Source organism: Stenella coeruleoalba (genome assembly GCF_951394435.1).
Source record: "Stenella coeruleoalba genome assembly, chromosome: 19".
Classification (NCBI taxonomy): Eukaryota; Metazoa; Chordata; class Mammalia; order Artiodactyla; family Delphinidae; genus Stenella; species Stenella coeruleoalba.
The window spans coordinates 7,101,300-7,120,728 of record NC_137165.1 but is presented as its reverse complement, the minus strand read 5'-3'; the positions used below and the strand labels follow the sequence as shown (position 1 = coordinate 7,120,728).

General features: G+C 41.6%; 1 protein-coding gene across 14 annotated transcripts in view; it reads left to right on the top strand.

Annotated features, from left to right (window-relative positions):
* Window positions 1–19,429, top strand: part of LOC307177111 (uncharacterized protein) — a 319,987-nt gene that overhangs the window by 245,386 nt on the left and 55,172 nt on the right. For 13 of the 14 annotated variants that reach the window (XM_079903912.1, XM_079903908.1, XM_079903913.1 and 10 more), the window contains one exon: window positions 8,608–8,702. The exons of the other annotated variant lie outside the window; for it this stretch is intronic. Coding sequence is in view for 4 of the 13 variants with exons in the window: in XM_079903908.1 (XP_079760034.1) it covers window positions 8,608–8,702 (95 nt within the window). In the remaining 9 variants the exon portion in view is untranslated. The remainder of the gene's footprint in view (window positions 1–8,607; window positions 8,703–19,429) is intronic. 14 annotated transcript variants of the gene reach the window in all.

Here is a 19,429-nt window from a genome sequence, read left to right as displayed (position 1 = left end):
TTTTAAGGAGAAATTTCAGCTAGGTGCCATGAACAAAAGTTATTTATATCTGACTTTGTACTTGAAGTAATGACACGTTTCCTGATCAGAAATTTTTAAAGAGGGCATAGAGTATGTGCATTCTTAATAATTACCACTGTGGAGAAACTTTGCCCAAGAAGGCTATAAAAATGTGAAACCATATATATATATTTTTTACAACTGTTGAAATTGTATTTTAAAAATTTATAGTTTTTCCTTCATTGACAAATACAATGCTGAAATTTGTAGGATAATGAGAATAAATTTTGAATCCACTTGAACTCTTTTTTTATATCAAATATTTCAAAAGATGATGAAGCCCTAATCTTTAAAACATCCACGCGTTAGAGGATTCATCCTGCATCTAGGCTGGTCACTACTGGAAGGGCACATCGACCACAAATACACAGAAGTGTCTGATAGAGTCAAAGGCCCAAATTTGGAGCTCCCACTGTGAGCTGTTTGCACTAAGACAACCCACTTGGCCTTCCTATACCCCTGCGTGGTCTGGCTGCGCTCTGGCTGCACGCCTTGTTCCAGGCATCCTGGAACATCAGCCCTCCCAGAAACTCCAGGGGTCTCTTGCCTACAGCTGGCAGCATCACACTCTCAGCTGGCTTCTGATGTACATGCCTTCTTGGTTCCACTCAGCACATGCTTAATGCCACCACTGTGCTTGCCTGCTTTGAGGATTGTAGAGTACGCTGTCATGTCAAACTCTAACTCAGCCCAGGCTGCCCTCTGAGGAACCCCTGGCTAACTTCTCACAGCTAGAGAGCACCTCCCAAGGCACTGGCCTCTCTGCCCATCAGCCACCCTGTGACTGATGGGATCAACATTGCCTGGCACCTCGGTAACCTTTTTGATGCTAAGATTCACTGGCTGGCAGCTCTGCTTTGAGGTGAGCTGTGGTTCTATTTCCCCATACTAAGCAGCCATTTTTACTGCTCAGACCAATATTTTGATAAGTCTTCTTCTATTCCTGATGCCCGTGGGCATTTTCTCTATGCTTTATTAAATATTTCCTGTCTTATGTTGTTTACAAAATGCCCTCCATTTTTAAGTCATGTCATGGTTATGTATTCTGCTTCCTCGGTTTGTAAACTCCTTTGGCAGATACCGTATTTACTCACAGAAATGTCGAACATATATATATATATATTTTTTTTTTTTTGCGGTACGCGGGCCTCTCACTGCTGTGGCCTCTCCCGTTGCGGAGCACAGGCTCCGGACGCGCAGGCCCAGCGGCCATGGCTCACGGGCCCAGCCGCTCCGCGGCTTGGGGGATCTTCCCGCACCGGGGCACGAACCCGCGTCCCCTGCATCGGCAGGCGGACTCTCAACCACTGCGCCACCAGGGAAGCCCTAACATATATATTTTAATGTAAAGAATAAAATGCAAAGCCTCATTGCCATTGGTTGAGAAATACTTCTAATTGTTCCCTTTGCTATGTGGCTCATGACTTGTCCCTGGTTGATGTTCTCTGCGAACTAGGGCTTAGGGAATATGTCAGCCAGGATAATCTGCTTTTCCGTTCCGCAAACAATTCAAAGACACACATATTCTTCTGGAATTTTTCTTGATTTCACCAATATTTTGGCCACTGTTCTAATGTGTCAGGAGCTTTTGACTTTGTTGCTTACCCCTTGGGATATGTATCACACTTAGGAATAGTGACAACTTGGGAATAGAAGGAACTCAAGAGTGAATACTTAAAGAAGGTCCCAAGGGAATGGCAGCCACTGACTGTCTTCAGAAGGTTATAATTTAGCTGGGAAACTAAAAAAGCATAATGAAGTGGCTTGGGTCACCTTCTAAACAGTGATTGCAGGTTTAAAAGTACAGTGTACAAGTTATTTGCAGGGAAGGAGCCATATTTTAGGCATCTGTTTGATCTTCATCAACACCTAGAATGGTGCAAACATATAGAAAGTGACCCCGGTTCCAGCTTACAAATTCCCGATGTTCCAAGTTTCTTTAACCTGATCATTCTTGTTCCCAGCAACAAACTGGAATCTGGATTTGACTTGAATACACACAAGCTGGGTATCGTTGGGTATTTACTAAACCTCCCCAGTAGACTCCACTTCCTGATCTATAAAATGGATAATGAAGGATACCTCATAAAGGTGTTTGAAGAATAAATAATACAATGCCTTAAAACTTAGAACAGTGTCTGGCACCCATTATTAATTCCATAGATATTAACAATTGTGATTTCTATGCCCCCATCTTTTGTTACTTCTTACTGTGAACTCTCCGTTGCAGTGAAGTAGTTTCCTTTCTGATTCATGTATGAAACAAGACATGCTTGTTTCACCGATTATTTCAGCTACCCAGTAAACATTTCCAGAACATTCCTATATGCCAGGCTCTTAGGTAAGCTCCCCACTGCCACCATGGAATGTCTGCCTCTCTTTTGTATCATTCACATATCTCATGTATAATCAAAATCCAGCTCAGGACTTACCCAGACATTTTTTGCAGTTATCCTACCTGCTAGAGGAAGGGTAGTTTGGCCTGGAAAGAGACAAGCTGTTACATTAAGATAGTTGTGAAGAAATGAGAGTCCAGTCTAGAGAGTTGGTGGTAGAAATGAAAAGAAAGAATGCTCAAGAAACTGGTTAACTGGTGCTTTCCTGGGGGAGGAGAAATTAACGTTTGGTAGCAGTGTCGAAGGGAGACTGAGGTTTCACACTATACCTTTCATACCTTTTGAATTTTTGTGCTGGGTGCATGTTTAATTGCTTTAGAAATAAAAAGTGATGATTTGTCAAAAGTGGATCCCTCTAAAAAATGTAACAAAGAACGGATGTAATTGAAAGAATTGCAACCACAGAATTAAAGAGATAAGAGACAGAGGAGTCGAGATCCAAGAGGTAAGTGTTCAGTGGCCACTTCTCTCTCTCTTCTGTAGATTAGACTCCATCAGTCAGCATGTTGAAAACTGTGGATGCTGAGGTTGTTTTCTAGGAATGTGTTGGCTTTCTGGTTCAGATTGGTCTCTTTGTACTAGCAACCCACATGTGTAAAGTCCCATCAGTAGAAATCTGCACTTCCAAGTGTCTAGTCATAGAATTCCCTGAGAATTTGCTTTATAAAGAAAAAAGGAAATGGCTATCAAGAGGCCTATGGGAGTGCTCATAATTCAAAGTTATTGAGAGAGATGGTGAGGGTCATTCAAAAGCCGTTTATAATTTGGTTTTGTCACGTATTACATGGCCTCCTAAAAAGAGGATTGAGTTTTGAAATAATACATTACTTAGTCCTAATTTAAAATAGGTGTGGGAGAGGGAAAGTTTGTATCTGTGCGCATTGGTGGGTAGAATTGTTCAGGAAGTTGCGGGAACTGTGCTGTGCTAAAACGCAGGAATCCAAAGGCTTGTATGTAAAGCATCCTGTTAAGTGCTTAGCAGAGAAGAAGGTGGGCTATATTTGGTGCCTGACACCCTGCAGTTCCACCAGCACAGAGCATGTAATCTGTGTGTGGATAAGGGAGTTTGGTGACCCTTCGTGGAGAAATTTCAGAGAAGAATAACTAACTCCCTTAAGACTAAACCAATGTTTGTTTGTTTTCCTAATGACAAAAGTTAATATCGGTATGTGGACATTCTAGAAGTTTGGAAAAAGAACAACAAAAGAATGAAAGTCAAGATAATTTCTTAATGGTGGAATTAGAGAAAAATGTATTCACTTCTGCACATCTCAACATTCACTTACCAACTTGTATCAGGTTAATTTAATTATGCAATTAAGAGGTGTAATAAGTATGTTTTGGTCTCAATTATCCTCCTGTTTATCAAATAGTAGACATCAATTCATGTTAATCAAATGATTAAAAATAAACGAACATTATTTTCGTAATGCCACTATGTTCATAGCATTTTACAGCCTGTAAACATCTTATGGGCATTATCTTACTTTTGTCTTTCAAAGCTCTGGCATGTGGATGGGGCAGATAAACTCTCCTCATTTTATATTTGAAGAACCACGATTCAGAGGGTGCATGAAATGGCTTGCCTAAGCAGAGTGGAGCTCAGATCAAGATTTCCTGCTCCACTCTCTATTGCTTTTAATGCCTAATATATGTAACTCTGATTGCTGTTCATTCTAGAACTGCTCTAACTCCTTCAGGTGGACTATTAGGATGTAAGTCAGTAAACTGCTAGCCTTCACCAGACATCTTACAATGTTCTGGGGAAGGTAGGAGGATATACTAAAATAAATTTACCAGTAGTTATTCTGGAATGCAGACAGTTTTAAGTGTGCACCCCCAGAGGAGATGGGATGGAATAGTCCTTGCCCCCAACCCTTTGCTACCCTGTTCTCTCAGTCACCTGGAAGTTACTGCACTGACTGTAACAGTACACACACATTTCTTTAGTGCAGGGATGGGATCTGGTAGAGGAATGAGGGAAGGCTTCATAGAATTGACATCTGAGATGGTCCAGGAAGGAGTGGGTAGGATTTGACAGGTGGAAATCCAGGAAGAAAGAAATTCTGGGTGCCAGAACGGAAACAGAAAGAACAGAGGCGGGAAGAGGGGAAGCCTGAAGCCTGTCTGAGGAAGAGGGAGCTGTCTTGTCTGATGCCAGCCGAACAGATGTGTAAGGCAGACGTCGAGGGAGACAAACTGAGACTAGATTTGTCCGAAGCTGTTTCTGCGACTAACCCATTCAGAATGAAATGTCTTCTAATCCCAAACTGAAAACGAGGCTGTGACCAGAGCACCTGCTGCAGGAGCTCTCTGCCTTTGTCCCCAGACCACTGAGCCCCTGCCACCCCGTTTCCTTATTTTTCATTCAGTTCTGCACTGTGGTTGGTTTTCCATCCCCCATATCCATACTCACCACAATAGCCTTTCACTGTTGGGCTCCTCTTCTGCCCTTGATCTGCCCTTGCTCTCTTCCTCCCTGGACCATGCTGGCTTATACTGTCAGGACACCTAGCTCCTCACCCTCTCCCTTGACTAGGGACGGCCCTTTTGCCCACTGAGGCCTCTCAGAGCTGGAAACAGCTGTGACTACTACTCAGCTCCTACGCTGTCTTCCCAAACCCACTCACAGCATGTGACGGCAAGGGGCCTTGAGGGCTAGACACAAGAGTTTGACTTGAATAAAATAGATATTTAGTCCCCCAAGTATGGGGCTATTAACGAAAACAATACTCCATGAATTTAGAATGCTGTACCATTGAGTACTAAAATCATCTCACACATGGTTTAAAGTAAAATCTACCCAATGTTTCTCTGAGAAAGTTTTATTTTATTTGACTGTGAAAAGATTTCTAAAGTCAATTTTTAGGAATGGAAAACGTATTCAATTAACCCAATCTTGTTTTCCTTTGTACCAGTTGCAAGGAAAAAGCTCAATCAAAATAATTTTTATTCTGTCCTACCAAGATCATCCCCCTCAAAAAAAAAAAAAATTTAAAAAAGAGTGTGAGTTTGGGGTGGGAACAGAATCCTCATGGTCAGAGGAGGAAAGATTCCTGCTCTTTCTGTGAACTGGACATTTCGAGGAGAACCTAATGTGATTCAGCTTCCTCAAAACTGCTGCTTTTTGTTTGCTCTTGGCTTGTCCCAGTTGAGCAACTGGTCCAGTGGACAGGCGTTGATGAAAACAAGGCTGAGCTCCAAGGCTAAGGAGTATTTTTAGCTCTCGAGGTAGCAGGTTTTTTTATTTGAAGGAAAGGATGATAATGTCATCCAAAGCACTAGTCTTGTGCAGAAGCCGGCACTTGGCAGGACTTGGGAAGCATACTTCAAAAGGAATGCAGCGAAAGGCCAAGCATTGAGAGACCGAGTGCTGTGGAGGAGACCCAGTTGTTCTTCTGGCCTGTCCGAAAGACTTGACGGCAGATGTTTGAGTGGATTTTCTCATTCTTTGTCCCTTTTATAAACTGTCAATGAACACAGGCATTTGCTCTCTTTTGATTGCCCCATGGGAGACTGAAGCCTCGTGTCCTGTATTTTTCCCCATTGAGCAATAAGAATAAAAATAACCATTGAAACCCCCAAGATACATCATATCCTCAGGGAAAGTGTTAGCTGGCCAATCTTGAACAATCCTGAGAGTAAAAATTATATGAATGGTTTGAAGATTGGATGCCTGTGTGTGTACACACGTGGGTGTATTGTGTGTTTACATGTACCCAGCATGCATGCATGTGCTTAATAAAAAGTGCCCTGTGCAGTCAGGAAAAAGGCAGGAATGAGAGCTGTTCAAGACTCATCACGGGGTAGCTGGGTGTTTAGATAGGCCTTCTCCCCTGAGGTCTTACTAGAACAAATGATTCTAACTTAGCATTCAGGAAAATCAATAATGTAGGTGAAATAAGGAAATTGAGCTTCTAGGAGCTGTCTTCAATTGAATCTTCTGATGTTTGTTGAGCTACTCAGGACCCATAGGCAAAGGCTTATGAACAAAAATTCTTTATCTGCAGACTGCTTTTAACAATCTCTGGTATCGTGGGGAAGTTCTTCCAAAGGTGCCATAGACCAGCTTTACTCAAAATGTGTCCTGAGTCCAGCACGACTGAAGAGAAAGGGACTTTGTGGTCACATAAGCTTGGGACACGCCGCCTTCCATGCCCTTCTCCTGAAGAGTGACTGTGCACATTGGCATGGATGAAGGCTCTTAGCATAAGTGTGACTTTATTGTTCTAAGTTTTTCATATACTTATTTAGCTATGGGGCTTTTTTCTTTCCCACTTTGTACTTGCACCATACTGCTAATGGCAGAAAGTATTTACACAACACGTAGCTGTTCCTGAACTTGATTTTTCTGTGTGTATGTCATTAATTACATCAGAGGTAATCAAAGTGGAGTCTGTGTGGACAGACGGCTGTATGTGGTCAGAGTCACCTGGGAGCTAATTAGAAATGCAGACTTGCCCCCCCCCCCGCCCCCGCCGAGACCTACTGAATCAGAATCTCTGCAGGTGGGGCCCAGGAATCTATTTTTTCATAAACTCTCCTTGGATTCTTATCTGTACTAAAGTTTGAGAAGCCCCAGGGCAGCTGTTCAGTTAGAACTGAGGCCGACGATTACGTGTCTTAATGACAACCAATCCGCCATACCTTATGGATTCTCTCCTTGGCTTTTAAGCCCTCACCCAACCAGTCCAAACTTAGTTTACTTTTATCCCCAGCTCCACACCCTGCTTCCCTGTCTTCTGTGTGTACTCTGTTCTCACAGCCACCAAGCCTTGCTAATGCTGTCTTCACCTATTTTTATGCCATAGACCCCTTCTCAGAATGTTTTTAAGTGCATACAGTGAAATACGTAAAATTTCGAAAGAAACTTATACTAAAGTTATACTGAAATAGTTATCAAAATATTTTGAAAGCTGTGTTGCTAAAAGAAGCAAATATATTTGCACTTCATATAAAATCTAGAGGCAGATCTGTAACTTATAATTTCAAAGTGGTGATGTCTATAATATCTTGTAGATATTTTGAAATATCTGCAACCACTGAAGTATGATATGAAAATATCTATGAATTCTTTTGGTGACAAAGTCACACGTACTGCTACTAGTAGTGCGGTTTGTCACCATAGTTGAAGGAAATGGACTCTAAGTTAATTTTCCATGATTAACTTGCCAATTTCTGACTACCTCTCCAAACACCACTTAGTTTTCAAGATCCAGCAGATTTTTTCACCCATTCCAACCTCCACTGAGAACACGTATTTCTGGAGTTTTTGTGTAAATAATAACACCCAGCAAGGCACTGCAGCTGTTCATAAAATTCGACTTTGTGTTTTATCTCTCCCGTCTCAGTGTAGGTTTCTTGGAAGCAGGGACCGGACTTGTGCTTCTTTTGAAATTCCTTGATCAGTGGCAACCAACCTGGTGATGGGCAGATGTACTCTAGTGGTTCTCAAACCTGGACACACATCAGAATTATGTGCAGATGCTTGGGTCCTATGCCTTAGGCCAGTGGTTGTCAAAGTGTGGTCCCCAGACCAGCAGCATCAGCATCACCTGGAAATTTGTTAGAAATGCACATTTTTGAACCCAACCCCAAACCTCCTGAATCAGAAACTCTGGAGTTGGAGGGGACAGCAGTCTGATTTTGATTTGCACTAAAGTTTGAGAATCACTGCCCTAGGGATTCTGATTCAGCAAGTATGGGGTGGAATTCAGGAAACTGTATGAAAAAAGTACCATCATTCAGTAAACTCCATGAGGTGAAGGGTACGGTTTAGTTTTGCTCACCATTCTTTCTCCAGTACCTGTCTCAGTGCCTGACATATGGTCAGGACTCAAAATTATTTGTCAAATAAAAGAAAGAAATGTGATGTTTTTGAAGCCCACTAATTAAGTAATGAACAGCTGTATGTCTCAGTGTCTGGGGACTTTTATAGAAATTAGGTCGAGCAAGCCTTTTGGAAGATGGATATTCTCTCCCTGCCATTTATTGCAGGGCAGCATCAACTGTTTAATAAATGATGCACTTGTGGCTCATCTAATAGTTCTAGCTACTGATTTAAGTTGTGGGAGAATTTTGAGAAACAAGACTTAAAAAGTAAAAGTGTTCAGCAAGTTAAATTAAATTTTGCATTTTTTCTTTCTATCAGGAGAACTTGCCATGTTGAGCTTGTTACCAAACCAAACTGGGTCCATCTCCTGACGTGCAACAAAGCCACTCTTCTGACACCAGACTGTGATGAAGGTAAGGACAACACTTACTGCAGGCACCAAGCAAGGAGGATGCGCAGCTCGTGCTCAAAGACCTGAACTCCCTGATGACTTTCAGGAAAGGGTTTTTAAAGACAGTGTGAAGGAGGGGGTTGCAGGTGTGTGATCAGCTCATGCACAGTTCTCTCATTGGTTGATGGTAAGGTAACAGGGTGATGTTTCAGGAATCTCAATCAACCTTCTGGTTCCAACCTTTCTGAGGTCTGTGTGCTAGTGGTCAGCAGTTTTCATCTGGTGGGAGTTTGGTTTCTGTAAAAACAACGTATATGGCTCAGGATTTTATCTATAGCCCTTGAGGAGGAACTAAGATTCCTTGACTTTGTTTTATGGCTAAACTATTATCGATTTGTCTTTCTTGACTGCTTTCCTTTGTTTTTGCATTTTGTCACTTCTCTGATTAAATTTGCTCTCTGGAACTCAGGGAAGGCCTAGGAGGCTAAAGGTTTTCTACAAACAAGAGGTGAGGGACAGAGGGTGGGGGCTTTTCCCCAGGAAGGCCCCATAGGGTCCTGCTCGTTTCAAACTCTGGGGTTTTCTGATCTTTCTGACTACAGTGAGTATGATATGAGCTCTTGTACCCTATAGAATGAAGGAGGAAAATCCTTCTGCATGCCACCTTCAGATATAGGTGGAATAAACTGAAGCTACAAAGGGGTATAATTTCCAGATAAACCGTAATTTACATTCAAATAAAAGGTCATCAGAGAGTATACTTTGCTCTTTAAATAGTGTGTCACTGATGTGTTGATCCTACTATGTGCAAATCATTGTTTAAGACCAATCAGGGAAATCTGAAATGTATTCCTACTCTCCAAGAGCTCAAACCCAGGAGAGAAGGTGGGGCAGGAATACAACTAGAATCCCTCCTCATCCTCAGTAGTGCTCGACAGAGCCCTTATCCAGTGTATTTCTTTTTTTATTTATCTGTTCCCTTGTTTGTGAGGTTATTGTCTAGTGTCTTTACACTAGAATGTAAGCTCCAAGAATCTCATCCACCACTGTATCTGACCAGCAGTTAGGGTATTTCCTGGAGCCTGGTGGACACAATAACTATTTCGTTAGTGAAATGCTTATAAAGAAAACACAAAGTTAAATGTGTGAGTTATCAATTTTCAAGTGTTAGATCCCACATTTGGGTCTTTATTTTCACCAAACTCTGGATTCATATGGCTCTGCGAGGTTCAAGTCTTGGTTCTGAAATTTACTGCCATGTGGCCTTGACCACATTTACTTAACTTCTGACAGTTTCTGTTGCTTCCTTCGCTGTAATACTGTGCGGACTAAAGGACATAATGCAGATAAGGCTCTTAGCACAATGCATGGTAATTATTAGCGGTTATGTAAACAGAACATTTTAAGCTTTGTCTTCTTAAATTCAACCCTAACTAGAAATTATAACTGAAGACAGAAACTACAGACCCTGGGTGGCAGTTTTAAACAAAAAAGTGAAGGGGCTGGGGGGCTGTGAGAAAATGAGCTCTCACCTGGTCATCACATGCTGTCAGAAGAAAAAGATTAGCACACATTTACATAGGATTTAAGATAAATCAGTAGTCCCTCTGCACTGTCCTGCTGACGTTTAATTTCTCTCTAAGTCTCTTTATTAAGATGAGCAAAGAGATTTCCTGTAATATTTAAAAATGTGTTTTGCTAGTTCCAAGGATCTTTGACTCATAATTGTGAAGCTATGAATGTTTTTATAAGAAACTGTATACATTACAAAAATTTTTTTCTTGGTGCAGCCGCTGTGGAGAACAGTATGGAGGTTCCTTAAAAAGTAAAAATAGAGCTACCATATGATCTAGCAATCCCCCTCCCGGTCATGTATCTGGAAAAGATGAAAACTCTAATTCAATAAGAATTATAGGGCTTCCCTGGTGGCTCAGTGATTGAGAGTCCGCCTGCCGATGCAGGGGACGCGGGTTCGTGCCCCGGTCCAGGAAGATCCCACGTGCCGCGGAGCGGCTGGGCCCGTGAGCCATGGCCGCTGAGCCTGCGCATCCGAAGCCTGTGCTCTGCAACGGGAGAGGCCATAGCGGTGAGAGGCCTGCGTACCGCAAAAAAAAAAAAAAAAAAAGAATTATATATACAATAGAATGTTAGCCATAAAAAAGAATGAAATTATGCCATTTGCAGCAACATGGATGGACCTAGAGATGATCATACTTAAGTGAAGTCAGACAGAGAAAGACAAATATCATATATCACTTATATGTGGAATCTAAAAAAATTATACAAATGAACTTATTTACAAAACAGAAACAGACTCAAAGACATAGAAAACAAACTTATGGCTACCAAAGGGGAAAGGGTGGGGAGGGAGGGATAAATTAGGAGTTTGGGATTAGCAGATATACACTACTATCTATAAAATAAACAACAGGGACCTATTGTATAGCACAGGGAACTATACTCAGTATCTTGTAATAACCTATAATGGAAAAGAATCTGAAAAAAATTAATATATATATATATCTGAATCACTTTGCTGTACACCAGAAACTAACTCAATGTTGTAAATCAACTATACTTCAATTAAAAAAAATTAAAAAATTTTTTCTTATCATTGTTTGTAGAAAGCTGATTTAGCTCACTTCAAGTGGTAAACTGTGTCATAAGAGGAAATTTTACTCAATGACCTTGTGATAATTAAACTCACCATGACTTCCAAATATGACTCCAGTTTACTCCAGCAATATTAAAGGACTTTAAGATTAGGAGGGCAGCTAAAGGAATTCCCTCCTGAGGCAAGGTGTTTTACATATAAAATTAAAGTGACTGAGAATAAGTTTAAAACACAAGGCAGGGCTGAATTTACCTTGAGAGTATTATTGTTTATTCTGTTGAAGTAATTTCAAGTTCTAGTCTTATTATTTGAGGCTTCAATAATTCTACCAAAGGGAGTTTTTATGTGTCTGCATAAATATATGTGTTATATAATCACTAAATAGCATTTTTCAGAGCCATGTTTTTCAAACTGTTTCTTTCCATTGCTGAGGTGAGATGGACTTTTCTGTGTGTTTTTCCAAAGAAGCTGCAAAGTCCCCGCTGGTGTGTTCTGTGAGGTGCACCTTCTGGTGGTGCAGGTACCTCACCTATGCTGGGGCACCCACCTGGGACGGCCGTGAGACCTGCTGAGAGAACTGTCAGATCATGAAGCTCTTCAAGCTTCTAGTTTCTCATCTGTCAAGTCAGGATAATAACACCTGTCCTCCTTTAAGGGTCACATACAAAGTTGTGTGCAGAGGGTTTTGTAAATGGCAAAACACTGTATAGCATTATATGTACGTATGTGTGCATGCATATGTATGTATATACATGTATACATACATATTACATATATGTAAACTATTAAATATACACGTGTAAGTTATTTCTGCCAATGTTCTTTAATGGTTTACTTTTATAAATCCCTCGGGAGGTGCTCATCAAGGGATTTCTGTGGGTCTAGAACTTGCTGTTCACTCTCTAAACCTCAGTTAGTAACACTGAATATGACTGGTCCTCATCTTTAAGAGCACAAGATAGAGCATTCTTTTCACAGTTTAACACTACCTTGCTTTTCTTTCTCTTGCTTTTCTTTTTCTTTTTCTTTTTTTTTTTTTTTGCGGTACGCAGGCCTCTCACCGCTATGACCTCTCCCGTTGCGGAGCACAGGCTCCGGACGCGCAGGCCCAGCAGCCATGGCTCACGGGCCCAGCCGCTCCGCAGCATGCAGGACCCTCCCGGACCAGGGCATGAACCCGCGTCCTCCACATTGACAGGTGGACTCTCAACCGCTGCACCACCAGGGAAACCCCTTGCTTTTCTTTTTCTTGCGAAAAGTATTGGGAAATGCAAATTAGTAAACACTTACTAACCCTGGATCTTCACAAGAAGAGTCTTCTTATTCCTTGACAACTACTTCTTACTGGGGGAACTGGGCCTTGGATGGCAAAGGGACAGGTCTGGCCTGAACAAAAAGCCCTGCTGGCCAGGAAGGATCCGGCTGTCACTTGGCACAAACGTCTCTTCTCTTGTGACAGCCTCTCTCAGACTTGCTGAGCCTGTCTCCAGACTTCCAAGGCTCTTCTCTCAGACCTCCTTCCTCCTGCAGCTCCATGCTGGTGAAGTTAGTTGTTTCAACAGTAAATAATACATCACTCTCTGTAGCGATAAACTGTTTAAAATGAAGTGTGCAGAGTAAACACAAACCACGCCCTCCCCTCTGTCCCTTCTATCCCCCCGTTACTTGGAGCACGCCCTCCAGACCAGTTGACGTGCAGCTTCAATATAAAGACATCTTTCTGTACATTTTGCTCTACGTTTTCCAGATCTTTTCATATCAGAGTATATGTCGATACACCTATTCCATAGTATGACTGTATATCGTTTAACTTCTGATGGATATTTCTTTGTCTTCTTTCTCACTGTTTCTCTTTGCTGTTACAAATGATGCTCCCAGCAGACATTCTTGTACACACACACACACACACACACACACACACACACAGATTTCTGAAGAACATTTACAATCTTGTTTTATACAATTTGTTATTTAATGTAGCTAAATTTTATTTTAATACATAATGTGATGTAACTGTACTTTGAAAGAAATAGGTATCCATTCGTTCCCAAGCATTTATTGAATAGACCATCTTGTTCCTGTTGGTCTAAGATGTTAACTTTATCCTGAGCTAAATTTGCACATATACCTGCTTCTGACTCCCCTGGTGATTTATTTGTTTTTCTACAGATCTATTTGTCTGTACCAGCCATACTTTCCATGTCATACAGTGAGGATAATCTTATAGGAAGTTTTCAAATCTGGTGGGCCAGGTCTTCAAACACTGTTCTCAAAATGTTTTCATTATCCTTGTTCATTTTTTTTCTCCTGGCTGAGCTTGGGTGTTAGCTTCTCAAGTTCCATTTTAAAAATTACACTGGAAAAATTTTTAAATTAACATATAGTAGAACTAACTTTGGGGGGAATGTACAGTTCTGTGAGTGTTGACGTGTGTAGACTTGTGTAGGCAGCACCACAGCCAGGATACAGAACAATTTTATCAGCCCTTTTATTGTCAGACCCTTCTCCAGCCATAGCCCCTGACAACCACTGTCTGTTCTCTGTCACTATAATTTTGTCTTTTTGAAGATGTTATATACATGGAATCATATAGAATGTAGCCTTCTGAGACTGAGCTCTCACTCAGCATAGTGCCTTTGAGATTTACCCAAGTTCCTGAGTTATTGTTAAGTAGTATTCCATGGCATGGATGTACCCCAGCTTATTCATTCTCCTCTGCTGAAGGACATTTAGGTTTTTGCAGTTTGGGGACACTACAAAGAGAGCTACCTTAGACATTCATATACAGATTTTTGTGTGAACATAAATTTTCACTTTTCTTGGCTAAATACCAAGGTGTGGGATTGCTGGGTCGCATGCTGAGTTTATGTTTAATTGGAAAAACTGCCAAACTCTTTTCCCCAGCGGCAGTCCTATTTTGCATACCCACCAGTGATGTATGAGAGTACACGTTCTTCCGTATCCTCGTCAGCAGTTGGTGTTGTCAGTACTTTTTATTTTAATCATTCTGATCAATGTGTAATGGTATCTCATCATGGTTTTAGTTTGCATTTCTCTAATGATTAATGTTGAACATCTTTTCTTGTGCGTATTGGCCATCCTCATATCCTCTTTGGTGAAAGTGTTCAAATCTTCTGCTCATTTTAAATTTATTTATTTATTTATTTATTTATTTATTGGCTGTGTTGGGTCTTCGTTTCTGTGCGAGGGCTCTCTCCAGTTACGGCGAGCGGGTGCCACTCTTCATTGCGGTGCGCGGGCCTCTCGCTGTCGTGGCCTCTCCCGTTGCGGAGCACAGGCTCCAGACTTGCAGGCTCAGTAGTTGTGGCTCACAGGCCTAGCTGCTCCGCAGCATGTGGGATCTTCCCAGACCCGGGCTCGAACCTGTGTCCCCTGCATTGGCAGGCAGATTCCTAACCACTGCGCCACCAGGGTAGCCCTGCTCATTTTAAAAATGGTGTTTTTTTCCCTTACTTTGAGTTTTGAGAGTTCTTTATATATTCTGGATACAAATCCTTTTTGTGTAGTATATATGATATAGGTTTTACATTGGAACTTTGATTGGCAATGTATTTAATTTGTAGATTAATTTAGGAAGCACTGAGATCTTTACAATGTAGCATCTTTATATCCAGGAACATGATAGTGTTTTTTAAATGATTCAAGTCTTTTATGTCCTATGAAGTTTTATAGTTTTATTCATATGCATCTTGCTCATTTTTAGTAGTTTTATTCCTAGATATTTTGGAATCTTTGTTGATACTGGAGTGAGATTTGTTTTCCATTATATTTACTAATTCATGTATAGTTGATGAATGTAGTTGAAAAGAAAGCTGTTGTTTTTTGTGTGTTGATCTTGTGTCATAACTACTTACTAAAGGGTCTTACTAGTTGTTTTCTTTAGGCAGGTTCCCAGAGACAACTCCTTTCCTCTCACTTCCTGTCCTTCTCTTATCCAAACTAGGGATGGGAGTGGGGTGGGGTGTTGGTCCTGTGAATTCTGCTGAAATGACAGATGCTGGCCATCACTGAGGGTCAGGAACTGGCCCCAGTTGCTGTGAGGTACTTAATGCCATTGTTCTCAGCTGTGGGGTTCAAGAGCTAATCGCATCAGACAAACAATAAACACATTTTATCCGTTCATATTTATTCAGCTCAAGTAACAGACTAGTTAAGTGACATTTACTTTTTAAAATGTGTTTTCTTTTTCTCACGTAACAAGAAATCTGGAGGTAGGCCACTGCTGGTGTTGGTTCACTGCTTCAGTAATACCATCGGGAATCCAGACTCCTTTAGACTTTTAAAAAATAAACCTTTTACATTGGAATAATTTTAGATTCACAGGAAAATCACAAAGAAAGTACAAAGAGTTCTCATATACCCTTCCCCCAGTTTCTCATAACATTAATGTCTTATATAACTAAAGAACATATGTCAAAAGTAAGAAATCGGTACATTTCTATTAACTAAACTACAGGCTTGTTTGGAATTTGGAATTTCATCGGTTTTCCCAGTAATGTGTTAGTCCTGTTCCAGAATCCAGTCCAGGCTACCACATTGCATTTAGGCTTCATGTCTCCTTAGGATCCTCTTGTCTCTTTCTAAGTCTTCATTTGTTTTTCATGACCTTGACACCTTTTGAAGAGTGCTAGTCTGTTTGCAGAACGTTCCTCAATATGGTTTGGCTGGTGTTTTCTCATACTTAGCCTGGAATTTTGGGTTTGGGGGACGATACCACTGAGGTGGAGTACCCTTCTCACTGCATCAGATCGGGGGGTACATGATATCAACATGATTAATACCTGGTGATGTTAGCCTTGTGATTGTCAACTGATAGTGTTGAACTTGATCACAGAAGCAGTGTCTGCTAAATCTTTCAGTCTTTGTATTATGGAGAATTTGAAACACACACAGAAGTTCTGTCTTCAATAGTTATCTATTTATGATTGATCTTGTTTCATCTATACCTATACTCACTTTCCCAGCAGCCCCCACTGGGCTGTTTTGAAGCAAGTTATAGACATCACAGTATTAATGTATAAATATTTCAGTATGCATCACTAAAAGATAAGGACTTCTAGAAAACTAGCCACAATATCATGAACATTTCTTAAAAATGTCACTATAACTTTGAAGCTGTTTCTGTTTTCCCACTCTGCCCTCCTTGGCGTGTGGTTCTTTATCTTGCTGTTTAACAGTTGCAAGAGAGCTTCTCTGGCTTCAGCCATCACATCAAAATTCAAGGCCAGACACTGGGAGGCAGAGTAGCAAGAAATCAGCTTTCCCAGACCCCTCCTTCCCTCACTTGCACCAGCAGACTTCCGAATGTGTTTCATCGGCCAGAACTATGTCACGTGGCTACCACAAGTAACAAAGGAAGTTGGAAAAGCAAGCGTTTGGCTTTCCAACCTCTGTAATAGAGGATTACGTGGAATAATAAGGTAGGGCACAGTTGTTAAGTAAGCCATCATACAGTGTCTTTCACACTAATTTGGGAAGAGAACAATTTCACTTGGTACCTCTCTCCATTCTGTGAAACTAGCCATTAGGACTGGACGAGGACAGAGTGGAGTTGGCAGCAGGAATAGCTGAGCTTGCTGAGCCACGGCCATGATCATGTGCTACTGCCCTTGGCTTGATGCGGCCTTCAGGCTGGGACGCGGCTGAGTCTCTTAGTGGAGGCTGGAGCCCCAGCTCTGGATGTTGGAGCCGCATGGGGCTGGAGCCAGGCAACCTACTTGAAGAAGTAGGTGACATTTAAAGAATGTCATTCCAGGGCTTCCCTGGTGGCGCAGTGGTTGAGAGTCCGCCTGCTGATGCAGGGGACGCGGGTTTGTGCCCTTGTCCGGGAAGATCCCGCATGCCGCGGAGAGGCTGGGCTCCTGAGCCATGGCCACGGAGCCTGCGCGTCCGGAGCCTGTGCTCCGCAACGGGAGAGGCCCGCGTACCGCAAAAAAAAAAAAGAATGTCATTCCATAGGACATAAAATTGGGGCATTTCTAGATTACTGAATAGACTAAAGTTAAGCATGTGCACTACCAAAGTAGTGAGTCTGTAAAAAAGTTTTATTTTATTTTATTTTTTCTTTTTGCGGTACGCGGGCCTCTCACTGCTGTGGCCTCTCCCGTTGTGGAGCACAGGCTCCAGACGCTCAGGCTCAGTGGCCATGGCTCACGGGCCCAGCCGCCCCGCAGCATGTGGGATCTTCCCAGAACGGGGCACGAACCTGTGTCCCCTGCATCGCAGGCGGACTCTCAACCACTGCGCCACCAGGGAAGCCCCTGTAGGAATTCTTAATCTCTTCTGGATATTGAGTTTTTTCTCATCTATACATTTTGCAAGGAACAATCGCTTAAATGAAGGAAAACCATTAGAGCTGAAGCAAGTTGTGAAACTGAAGTCAAACTAACATTTACTGAATGGCTACCAGAGAGTAGACTCTTCATGGCCAATATTTCCCCTCATTCTCACTATGCAGGGGGAGAATTCTTTTCTTCACTTTTGCTCTATGATCCTGGAACATAGAAAGGTTCAGTAACTTGCTCAATGCTGCCCAGCTTTAAAGACTGGGATTCAAAAAGTTCTGTGTGAATCCTTCCTTTAAAAATACTTCTTGGGAATTCCTTGACAGTTCAGTGGTTAAGACTCAGTGTGCTTACTGCCATGGCCCAGGTTCAATCCCTGATCGGGGAACTAAGATCCCACAAGCTGTGTGGCACAGCCAAGAAAAAGAAAGAAAAAAAAAAACACAATAAAATAAAGATCTTTAAAACAAAACAAAACAAAACTTCTTAAAAAGGAGTAGACTTGTATTAGGTGGCCTCTATTTCCCCTTTTATCTTGAATTATATAGAAGGGACATTTAATTTTTTCAGTGCTTGGACCTCTAGAATCCTTTTCTGTCCCTGAATTAGGGCTAGTATTCTTCACAGAATCAGATTATGGGCAATGGTGGATTTATAAAAAACAGCAACGATCCAGGATAAGGAGAACCAAGGGAAAAAATAGAAAAAGGAATCTGAAGCAAGTTGAAAAGACAGTTTTTATATTCAGAGAATACTGAGGCAGAAGGTCAAGATGAAAGAGCAAATCAAAGCCAGGTCAGAAGTTGGAAGCTGGCAAGTCTCCAAAAGCTGGAGGTCAAGACAGAGCAGGGCTATAAAGTCAGGGAGGAGAAACAGATGCTGAGGGATAAAAGGGCCGTGAAATTCACAAGAAGCCTGCCTGAAACATGTAGTTTTCCTGCTATAACAAGATCAACCGTAAGCCTCCCAAAATGTGACTATCCCAGATCTAGAAGCTCAAGGGGGCCCTTCAGTTCAAGAACCTGCCGTAACTGGCAGGTCCCATCAACATAGATGCCTGTGAAAACCTCCAGCCTTGTTCAGTTGGGACTCTTAGCTGTCAAGTTATAGAAGAAATGCAAATCTAATTTGGCATTAGTTTATGCCAACAAACAAAAAAAATGTGTTGGTCTGTATTATTCGGAAATTTAAGGGAGTGAGTCTGACTTCAGGCATGCTTCAGTTTTGGGATTCAAATGATGTCTCCAGGAATGTCCCTTTTTCTTGCTTTCTTGGCTATGCTTTTCTCTGTATTGGCTTCATACCTAGACAGTCTCCCACTCAGTGGTGGGAAATGTAGCCAGAGACAGTGCTAGCTTTTTATTGTCTTTCTGATTAGAGAGCTCGGAGGAAAAAGAAAACCTTTGCCCAGGAGTCCCAGTACCAATTTTGATTGGCTGGCTCATGTCACCTTTTCTTCCTTAAGTAAGGTTACCAGATAAAATATAGGACTCTCAGTTAAAACTTAATTTCAGATAAACAAAGAACCATTTAAAAAGTATTTTAAAAGTCCTCTGTAATATTTGAGACATGCTTCTACCAAACGATTAATCCTTTATTTTTCTGAAATTCAGACTTAAGTGAGCATTGTATATTTTTATTTGCTAAACTTGACAACCCTGTCCCTACCCCAGTCACTTGTGTCCAAGGGGATGGTGGACTCCTGAATCCTGGGAGTAGAGTTAGTTACTGAATCATGGGGATTAGGAATGGGGGAGGGTTAGTTGCCTAAAGAGATTCAGGGCAGACAAAAAGCTCGTGTCCACTCTACCTCCTCTTCCTTCCTGGAGT